The 11,281-nt window shown below is 43.5% G+C and overlaps 1 protein-coding gene across 1 annotated transcript in view; it reads right to left on the bottom strand.

Annotated features, from left to right (window-relative positions):
• Window positions 1-8,868, bottom strand: part of rspo3 (R-spondin 3) — a 16,651-nt gene extending 7,783 nt beyond the window's left edge. The window contains exons 1-5 of the mRNA XM_070966814.1: window positions 7,892-8,868; window positions 2,617-2,811; window positions 1,806-1,949; window positions 1,458-1,604; window positions 1,091-1,276 (exon numbers count right to left, since the gene is read on the bottom strand). Of these exons, the coding sequence (XP_070822915.1) occupies window positions 1,091-1,276; window positions 1,458-1,604; window positions 1,806-1,949; window positions 2,617-2,811; window positions 7,892-7,991 (772 nt within the window). The 5' untranslated portion in view covers window positions 7,992-8,868. The remainder of the gene's footprint in view (window positions 1-1,090; window positions 1,277-1,457; window positions 1,605-1,805; window positions 1,950-2,616; window positions 2,812-7,891) is intronic.
• Window positions 8,869-11,281: the final 2,413 nt, after the last annotated feature.

Below are 11,281 nucleotides of genomic sequence, written 5' to 3'. Positions count from 1 at the left end.
CTTACAAATCACGTCGACCCAGTTGACTCTCTTCACAAATTACCACCAAGAGCAACGGCTGTGTAGTTATTTTAGTGAGACAAAGATTGTATGTGTGTGTATCTGTGTGCATGTGTGTGTGCCTGGTGTACCCAAGTGTGCATTTGTCTGACTTGTTTGAAATGGAGAGGGTGTATCTGGATCTGGATTTGTGTGTGCATGTGTTGGTTTGCATGTGTGTGTCTGTGTGTATTGGCAGCTGTGGGGATAAACCAATACTGATCCCCTGGTCGCCGCGTGCCTCCCAGGGGGAGGATGTTGATGTTGAGCTGGCTGTTTCTGCTCTAGAGTCAACTGCTTTTCTGCTGCATCACACACACACATGCACAGAAACGCGCACATGCACAGAAACGCGCACATGCACACACTGTTTGTTCTGTAAGTGTGAGGCCCCAGGGGGCTGGATCTCAGCCTCCTACCCTGTCTGCGATCTGTCATTTAACACTAGAGAGCCCAGGCTAAAAAACAACCAGCCGTAGCCGCCAACCAGCTCGGTAACCACACACACGCAGTACACACATAACACAAAGCGATCGTAAATGCACCACAGCATCGGCTTTTCTAAAGAGACGAGCCCGTCTGAAAGCAGTTTTCACTCTCTTCATTAGAAATGATCACGCTATTCCCTGTTTACTAGGAGCAGGGAAAGCGGTTTGACTGTTTAAAAATCCAAAGAGCTCTCGTGGGAAAACACACAACATACCCATTGCAACATCACACATGTGTGTTTCCCCCACTGTCCTCACTCTAACCACAATGACAATCCTCTGAGTAAACAGTCGTAGTCCTGAGCGGAAGAACGACTAGCTCTGATTGTACAAGCTGAAGCAGCAAGGTCTGGAATTCATAGAGAGTAGAAGTTGTGCCATGTGTCACAAATTCAGTGTTGGCAGAAAGCTTGATGGGTCAACAGCAACTACAGGAGACCATGTCTAGAACATGACCATTTTGAAAGTTTAAGTTGCGGGATCACGAGGATCTGGAGTCAGGATCTGACACCCAGCCAGAACTCAAACACACTGCCACTTTGCCGCAGCACTGTTTCCTTTACCTGAACATTTCCTCCTCTTGACCAGGCACTCTTTGATCTCTGAGATCTCAGGGCAGGGGTTGCCAAAGGGTGATGGGTACTGGACGACCTGTCGTGTGCGGGTCTCCTGGCCACGTCTGAACCCACAGGTTCTACCGGGCCGAGAGCAAGGACTCCACTCGCTCCACTCGCCCACCTCACAGTGCACTGAATTGAGAAAGAGAAGTGATATTTGGTTACGGTATGGCTCAAAATTATGTTATTCTCTTTTCTTCTCCTAGCTCATTTGCTTGTTGTAGTCATTCTATAACAAGTGCCAAAAATATGGCATGGGCCCCTACCCACAGGGCTGGCACCTTGGGTGGTAATTTTTTCACACTGGACTGACCTTGTGCTGTGCAGTCCATGAGTTTGTCATTGGGCTCATAGTCCTCTGGACAGACATGGTGGCACCTTCCACTGAGCTGGTACAGACCTGGCCGGCACCGCGTGCATGTCTCACTGTTCACACACAACTCACACTCTGCGGGGCACCCTACAAAGATCAAAGCACAATGACGTTTGAATATCTAACGCATAATCACGTTTTATGTGACAGCTTCACTCCAAAGCCAGAATGATTTGGTAAACTCTGCATGACTAATGGGGGATAAATACATTGTAAATAGAGTTAAGTAAAGGTTCAGCTCCAGGTTTATCCTTGTCCCTGATAAATGTGAACTCTGTGAACACTTACTGGGAACACACTCCCTCTGTGTGTCGCTGCGGACCAGCCCCTCAGGGCAGTTCTCCTGGCACTTGCCCAGGTGAAGGTAGAATCCTGCTCGGCAGCGTGTGCAGAAGTTCTTGTTGAAGCAGGAGTCGCACTCCGACCTGCACTCTGACAGAGAAACACAGACCCACCGCCAGCGTTTATTTAAACCGTACAAGTTATCAAGTGTGTCCTGCGTGTTAAATATACAGGGTGTCAGTGTGTGCGTGTGTGCGTGTGTGCATGTCTCACTGGGAATACAGCCAGGAATATAGGCCACTGCGGTCACATTGATGTCTTACTGGGAGACTTGTGATGTATGATTTTAAGTAAAGCAATTCTTGCTATAATTTAATGTCACACAACGGAAGCAGACTTGACAGGCATGAAGCTTTTCAATTATTGGAGTACACACTGTGTGTATACACAATGCTGTGTTTAACAAGCAGGTCTTGAAGCTGTTGCTTGTTAAGTAGTGTATATGGAGGATGAGCATCTATTTTGACAATGTCTTGGAGCCGACTAGACTTCTTGTGCTTATGTTTGTCACATGTAAGTAAAACACACTGTTAAGAGGCCACATTTAACTCAAGGCATGTTTGAGATCCTTCGCTGTGTGTGTTTGTTATTACAGAACATTAAACTGAATCAGGGGACAATTACTAACAAAAGTCTGGCTACTAATACCACACCTGCAGATTTGTGCTCACTTAAATTAGGAACATGTAATGCAAGGGACATTTTCATGAATAATCCGTTATCACTTTACAACGCAAATACACTCATTATAGCTTACTTGTGCAGGTGTTTCTTTCCGGGGAGCGTGTGCCGTAAAAGCCCGAAGGACAGGAGGTCATGCACACCCCGATCTGCTTCATCCCAATCCTCTCCAAATGCATGAAGAAGCGTGGCTTGCAGGACAGGCAGCCATTGTAGTCAGAGCAGGTCAGACAGCCGCCCTGCTGGCACCCCGAGCTCACACCAGAGATCTCTGTCGACAGGAGCAAGGGGATGTTTGAGTATGAATTTCACGTTACAATGGGAAAATTAAAATATTACAATTACTTTGGGGCATTTGAAATTATTAAAGTGCAATTTCAATTATATTTGGAGAGACTGCAACATTTGATAAGCCACAGTTCCCCAGTTCAACGCCAGACACTCTGGATACCTTGCGGGTAATACCAGCCTTCCTCTCTTTCACAGCTCACAGCTCACTTCACCTGTCTGTTGGTGTCAAATATGGTCCCGCTAAGCTTCTAGCAGCTTTTCCGTAAAACTGGCACTCGCATTTAGCACTAAAACATCTCTGGAAAATAAGGCAATAAGAAACCAATCAAAATCTGACCTAGAAGTTTTGACAGAAACTAGCCATGCTAGCTCCATGCTGGATGTGCACCATGTGCTCTGAATAGTATTTGTGCGGAGTGCAATGAAATACTTTGTTTTTTGGAAATGGTTTAATCTTTTTTGTTATGGTGCCTGCACAAAACAGGATCGGGCTAATAACTAAATTGACTGACTGTTGAGAGCAGGTTATGAAAGTTATGAAGGTTTATTCATTTCAAACAGCGTAGTTTCACTGCAGATGTCAGGTCAGACTGTCCTGTGGTACCACTGTGCATGGCTCTACAATACCAACATCAGCGCCTCAGCGATAACGCCTGCCTCTTGATGCACTGTTTTTATATTTCATGGTGGATCAACAATGTTCCATTATGATATCACTATCCAGGTGGTTTAAGTTAACAAAAACAAAAACAAAAAAAAAAGAAAAAGAAAAAGAAAAAGAAAAAGAAAAAGACTTTCGTCTCCATAGGTGCCCAGAATTCTTTTCAAATGAAGAAACAATCTGAAACGGCTTGTTTTTGTTAATATTTGATGCAAATTTAAGTTCATCATTTTAAGTATTGAAATATTTAAGTCAAGTATTGTTGTGTCATGTCAAGAAAGAGTCAGCTGTATGATGAACAGGTTCTATTTCATATGTAAAAGTGTTCAACTGCAGTATCATATAGGACTAATCACTGATAGTGCAGTGCTGAAGATAGTTATTTATACTGTGTTTACAAGCTGGTTCATGTCCATAAGTACTGAAGTGTTTAGTTTATGTTGATGTATTTTACAGAAGAATTTTCATCCCCCACTCTTAACTAATTTGTGGGATGATTCACCAGACTTTGTCTGCCATGGATGAAAGCTGCAGTTGTAGGTTTTAATCATTTTAATTGTATGTTGACAGCTTTGTCACTTCTAATGCCTGCCAAGTTTCAGGATGTGTATTTCAAAGTGATAGTGTGTTTAAGTAATGATTTAAAACATACAGGTATATGCAGTACTAGAAACATACTGTAGAAATATAAAAACATTACAATATCTTAGCTTAAGGTCTCAAGGAACTAACTGTATTGAAGAAGATGAAATAAATTCAGTGTGATTTCTTGCTGTCAATTTCCAGGAAAAGCTTGTATATCATCCGTTCCCTTATCTGATTGCACCTAATTTACAAAAACAATAACAAAGAGGGTTTGGGTTGGTGGATGAGGATGTGTACATGCTCTGAAAGAAGACCACGAAATACACATGAGAGGTTCCATGATGTTGGGTAATTCAGAGAGGGTGCTGCTCTTCTTGTTGGCCTGATGCTTCAGTAACAGTAAAGGTTTTTATGAGGAAATGTGTTTAACTCACTCCTCTATTAGAAAAACCATTCTGAAAGTGACATGGTGATTTTAGGAAGAAGCCTACCACTACGAGATGTAACACCTGTGACACAGAGTCAGTATATAGGTAATGGCCATGAGAGCAGTTCCATGTTTTACATAATTGTGCAAGCATGCTGCATTGGTGCTCCATTGCCAAAGGCATTGTTTGGGTAATGTTGCAGCAGTCACACATGACAGGCAAAAGCCCCGGTAAGTGCCCAAGGAATTACCCTTCCTCCCCAGCCTTGACATCTCATGCCACGAGTTTGAGATGGCCCTCTTCTGTCTCCTCTGAGTTCGAGGTTTAGCTGCCAGTTTACCATAGATCACTGATACTTTGTTTGAAATATCTCAGCAATCTTTACAACTGCTGTCCATTTGCCCACATGTGTTCCTGCCAAGCTGCCCTGATTCACAGAAGTCTTAAGAGGCAGGAATTCGGCCTTGCACTTGCACTGACAAAACCTCAGTTGGACAGTGGTATCTTGCACAACATAACAACAGCGTCACATGTGAATAAACACATTCACATGCTTTCACACACACACAAACACAGATGGAGAAAATAGAATTGTGCAATAGAAATAACACGGAAAAAACATTTCGCCGTAAGTATTGGGTAGGATGTCTACCTCTTTATAGGATTCCATCATGTGAGACGCTTGATTTCTCTTTGCTGTATCCTGTGTTTAGCTTTAAACCTGAATCAACCCATCTTCATCCTCCACTGATTGACCTGTCTTGATAAACTATATATACATAATTAACACTATTAGCACCCTTGCACCCACATGCCTTCATTTTTGGATGCGTCATCACAAACAGGAAGCTCGAAGCTCGGGTTCACTCTCTGCGTGGTAATTTTGGCCAGTTGACTCAATGGTCATTGACTCTCAACTTACTCTTACCCCCTTCTTTCCCTCTGAAGTCTGTACTCATTCACCCCATCACCAACTAATCCCTCCATCCTCCCTGATATCTCTGCAAGTGCTAGATATCTGCATCCTTGGAGGAAGTTTGGATTCTTACAGGCACTGGGTCCCGAGTCAGTCTGTAAAGGCAGACGTGGAACGTGGACTTCAGCTGCGACAGAGATGTCTCACAACTGAGCTACATCACGGCTGAGTATGTGGATGTGCTGTGTGATAAAATGTTTGATCTTTTTCACATTTTCAGCATCTTATCCTGAACAACAATAAACTCATATGAATTTACATCATTCAAATGTCACAAAATGTTAACACTGTTTTCAGTCTCACAGCAAAATTTAAGGGACTGAGCACTAGAGTACTTTGAGTAGACCCTCCTGCCCCCCTCCCCTGTACACACACACACACACACACACACACACACACACACACACACACACACACACACACACACACACACACACACACACACACACACACACACACACACACACTCTGTGTTGAGAGGCTCTTTAATATTGTTGAGGGGAAAATAAACTTTTAAAAGAGAGAATATGTTTGTCCAAAGCAGACACCTCAACGTCTGTATATCCTACTTAAGTACTTTGCTGTGTAATAATGAACCTAGTACATACAGCATGTACAAATCCTTGTCTTTTATCATTATGTCTGATATGCGGTTATAATATATGTCAGTTTGCTGCAGTTTGAATAAGACCTACAGCCTGAGTCACCCTGCAGAACTGCAAAACAATCCATGCTTAACTCCTCAGGTCTGACTAAACTACACTGAACAGAGCTGCCAAGAGCAAAGGTAACCCCAGGACCTCTTTAAAACTACATAATAAACACACCGTAAACCCCCAGATGCTGCACCTCTCTGCTTTTTAAAAAAATGTCCACTCTGGTGGTCATGGGGGAAAAAAAATAACCAAAAAACAAACAAAAAACAAACTGTCCCGCCTGTGGTCCACACTGCAGATGTGAGCCCTGTGATTGAATGTGAAGAGGAGGAGATGTAAAGAGAGGTTTCAGGCCCAGGTGGCCAGGATAAAAACATCACTTCGAAGGTCTATTATTGTAGATCACAGACAGTTTTCGGCCATGCTGGCAAGTCATACATGGAATATTCCAGTTATCACTGCTCTTGTCTAACAGACTTAGTCACAGAGCACATCTGGAGACCCTCAGCGATAACGTGGCTGCAGCAAGAAGAGAAAAATATACTGTAATGATACTTATTTCATAGTGTCATGGAAAAAGGCTGGTTGTAGCTCAAGAGAAGAGACATAATGTTGGACCCTGGGGAGATATACAGTAGCCTATGACAGATGAAATACGACAGACTTAAGAGTGCTTTCAGTATGGTGTTTTGATGGAGCCTGCTGTCAAATGTGCATTAACTCAGATTTTGAACAGTAATAAGAACAAGATGGCTCATGATTTCAAATGCTGAGATACTGAGTTGAATTTCTCTCTAGGCCAACATCCATACATTCATGAGGTCCATGAAGTGGCAATGAAATTAAAATAAACTGAACTCGGAGGCTACTTCACCAAATATGAGAACTGTAAACATGCATTTGAGCGCTGATCAGCCCTGATACCCGGTGCAGCACCCGCCGTGCCTGAAGTCTGCTGCTCTGACCGCTAGAGAGCGACGGGAACCAGGAGACATGAGCGCAAAGAGCAGCGGCTGCAGGCTTCGGGTGACAGGCAGAACAATTAATGAATTCAATTAAGGCTCAAAGGAAGCACATTAGAAGTGGACTAAAGATAGTGAAATGACTGAAGGTATCATGGGACCATACAAGGACCATACAATCTGAGAGATAATAGGCTGGAGCATGCGCTGGAATTAGGCGAAATCAACCAGTTTGAGAATAACCCATTTCATTAAACAGCGCAGGTGGAGCGCGTAAACTTCATGATGCAGAAAAGTAGTGCTGTGAGTGTGGAATTTAGTGATGGCATGTCTCTTGTATTATGTTCAATCACAATCTGAGAAATCAGTCACTCTCATAATTAAGTTTTGATGGTCGTCTTTTAAATGACATGATCGAAAGAGAGAAAAAGAGCAAAAATCAGCGGCAGATTATTTTGTCATATCTAGAAAAACTCACATCAGTGGAACATGGCTCAGCGGTCCCTGTCGTGCGCCTGTGTAGGATTGTTTGGTTACTTACAGGTACAAGTGTACCAATTCACTGCACTGTCCATGTAACAATGTGCCAGTCATTAATTTCGATAATTAGAATCGACTGAACAGCTTTGTCGGCAAAAGTAAAATGCCGGATGGTGAGCTGTGTGACTTGACGCCTCTCTGAGTGAAACAGGACAATATATGATGAATTAGAAGGAAAAGGGAAGGCAAGGACCGTGCTGAATGTGTGCACCAAACACCGGGCAGCATCGTTGCGCACTCTACCCCACTTACGTTTATGTTGCCGGTGCCTGGAGCTGCTGTGCTGCTGACAACCAGTGTAATCCATGCAGTGCAAGATGATCAAAACAAAGGAGATCAGTTGTAATTGCATAGTAGCCCAGAGATGAGACTCGTAAAGCCAATGTCAATGTTCACCAAATCACTTCTTGGATAAGATTCCGTTTTCTTCCCCCAGACGGAGGCAGAGTGCGGAGGGTAGATAATTCCTAGACACAGCAGGACCCCCAGCTATGTGGTGATATGTGGTGATGGTAGTGTACGGTGGCCCAATGATGCCTGGGCCGCTTAGACTGTAACATCCTGGATAGGATCTTCATATGTGCCAAGAAAGCCAGACTGAGTCAGGGATCCGTTATCCGTGCTGTGATAAAGAACATTCCCTCCAAAAGTCAAAAAGAAACACGGCAAAAAGCTCGATTCTCATCCGGTGCGCGCACCAGGAGAGCAGAAAAAATCATTCGAGTAGGTTTGAAAGATGAATAGAGTTGTGATTTGTGACTAACATGATTGTCAAAAAGTTTGATATATGATATCCATATGTAGAACTCCAAATTGACCTCTCTCCCTCTCCCCTCCTCTCTGTCGGTGGAGATGCGCCGTGCGTCCCGGTGCGTGTGGATACCTTAAAGTGCCAGGCGCGCTGATGGTCTCGGCTTCATCTCAGCATCAGTTAAATTACAAAAAAGAAAAAAAAAGAAAAAGAAAAAAAAAGAAAAGTAAAGTAAAAGCCAGCACGAGACCAACACTAGCCGTCACAAATAAGCAATCGCTAAGTTGAAGGTTTCTAGTTCTTTTGGCTGTCAAGCACGAGCACACACCTCCTCTCGCTCTCAGTCGGCGGCGGGCGACTGAACCAAAGTAAATCTCCGCAGTTTCAGCGCTTTTCTGCTTTGCGTGCAGGACCCATTCACTCCCCTCCTGCCGGCTGGCTGATGACTTCAGCCCTCTGCTGTCTCTCTGTCTCTCTCTCTCCCCCTGTGAGCTCCAAAGTTTATTTAGAGGGCAAGCCCCCCGCGTCAGAGACAGCGAGAGAGAGAGAGAGAGAGAGAGAGAGAGAGAGAGAGAGAGAGAGAGAGAGAGAGAGAGAGAGAGAGAGAGCATGCTGAAGTTATTTCAACTAACATTTAGAAATGTGTACTGCAGCTTCTCTATGATTCCTTTCTGTCATTGCGCTTCATTTTATGCACTGAATCTAAAACTGATGCGGCTGAGATGAATGCACTCACCTGCTTCCCAAATTCAGACTGATACAAGGGACTTTTCCCGGTTCAAATTGACGACAGGTCTATTTGCTTGAAAATTAATTGCTGAAGCTAACAGAGGCGTTTTTCTCACGCAATGAAATGACACCATAACCAATAAAGTCATTGTAAATGATTTTAATTTGGTTAAACACGTCCTGGACACGATCCCAGCGGCCACATCACAGCTTTGAATGAGAACACGCAGTTGTAACAGCAGGTGTTAATCAAGATGACATTTTGTGCCCTTAGATTCCTCCTCCCATTACTCTTTTCGTCCAAATGTTTGTATGAGTGTGTTTTCAAAGAAGGAAGTGACAGGCTCACTGAGATTATAATTTATCCACCATGACAACATGAGATCAGCACAGATATTACTGACTTTACAGTGACGGTATTGTAATATGGATTTTATTTCCGGGGTATATGTGTGCATATGTTTCTAAAATTATGCCAGGAAGAATGGGTCTCTCCACAAAGGATTGAGCGGTTTGAGTAATGTGGCCATACTGCTAGTCTGCAGTGGGTTCTTTGAGACTGATCTCCAAAAAATGCAGCTAAGGATGTGCAAGTGTAGCAGAAACTAATTGATTCATGCACCAGGTAGCTCAAAGGACACTGGAGATGATGGGAGAGCTACATGTCGATCTCATCACGTTCTATTCCAGTGCAATCATGTTGTCCTTTTAGTTTCAGCGGGGGTGATGGTTGACATCAGCCAAAGAAGCAGCAGCATCTCCTCTTATCACCTCTAGAGGGAGTTAGTTCCATAAAAGCTTGAGGCACATTGTCATAACAGACAAGCGTGAGTATCAGCGAGTTATGATAAACTGCAGCACTTGACCTTTCCCGGTTGAGTCCACATATGATGTTGTTTGTATTGTTACAATGCAGAGGAAAGATCAAGAGTAGAAGGCCACTAAAATGCAAAATATGCATCTTATTGTTTTCCCCAGTAATAGTACATCATCCATCATCAATCATTGTTCCAGATTACTTGTTACCACAGCCTCAGTCAGCAGTTTCAGGACTGTTGGTGGTACTTGGTCTTGCTCCTCAGTGAACCTCAGTGAATTGCAGCGTCTGGAGCAGTGCAGTGTAAAGGTGGGGTTGAAGCCTCATTCGTCTAACTAGTGTGTTGATGTTTAGGGGGAACAGTATGCATGAGTCCAGAGCCTCTCCTTGCTGTGGCTTCTGGTCTTTCATCAGTCACTGTGCTGAGGAAAGCAATGCAAACACTGTGTGGCCTCTTGCTTTATGGGAATACTTCCCTGTTTGCCCTGTACTAACTCAGGAACAGGGCAGTGAAACATAACAGAGATTGATGTATTGTTTTAAATCCTTTCACTTCCATGGAGGCAGACTGCTGAATCCAAACTTTACCCTGGATATTAACAGATCCATTACAGTTATGTGACTCTAACATGCAACTTAAAATTTCATGTAATTTTTTACAGATTTATACTTGAAGGAGAGCACTGTAACGCCTCTACTAGGTATTGTCTGAGAAATGAACATTTTTTTTTCCAAAAAAGTGGTAAAATTGTAAAATATTGTGATGAAGTGGTCCCCCTCCTCCTTCTCCTCCATCGAATAAGACGAATAATGCTTGTCTTTGTGTCCCAGTCTGAACTAGCCTCACCATCCCCTGGGGGTAGGAGCATGTGTGTGTGTGTGTGTGTGTGTGTGTGTGTGTGTGTGTGTGTGTGTATGTGTGTGTGTATGTGGCATCGGGGTGCGGAAGGTTAAGGTCACTTGGTCAGTCCCTGTGACCGTCCAGTGAGAGAATCAGTCAACACCTGTAAATGAAGTCAGGCAGGTGCATAAAGCCTCCCGACTAAGGATGGATGCACACTACAACTTTTTTTTTCTAATACCACATTTAGTCCTATTTTAGCCTTACTCTAATTTAGGCCTTGAAGAGGTATCATGAGTGTATGTCATCATCCATGCTGACATAAAGTTTGGCACAAATTAAAGTTGACGCAAAACAGAATCATGTAATTTAGTTTCTTTCACTCTCAAGCTACTCAGGGAAGTTTAAAGCTGCATTAATAGATTTTTTTGGCCTCTTTGGAGAAGCACACTGAGCTGTAGACACAACACTGACAAAGTGTCACCATGTAAAGCTCTTACACTG

This window comes from Chaetodon trifascialis, chromosome 7, assembly GCF_039877785.1.
Source record: "Chaetodon trifascialis isolate fChaTrf1 chromosome 7, fChaTrf1.hap1, whole genome shotgun sequence".
NCBI classification, from domain to species: Eukaryota; Metazoa; Chordata; class Actinopteri; order Chaetodontiformes; family Chaetodontidae; genus Chaetodon; species Chaetodon trifascialis.
The sequence above is the reverse complement of the archived record's forward strand: the minus strand, read 5'-3'. Positions and strand labels throughout refer to the sequence as shown.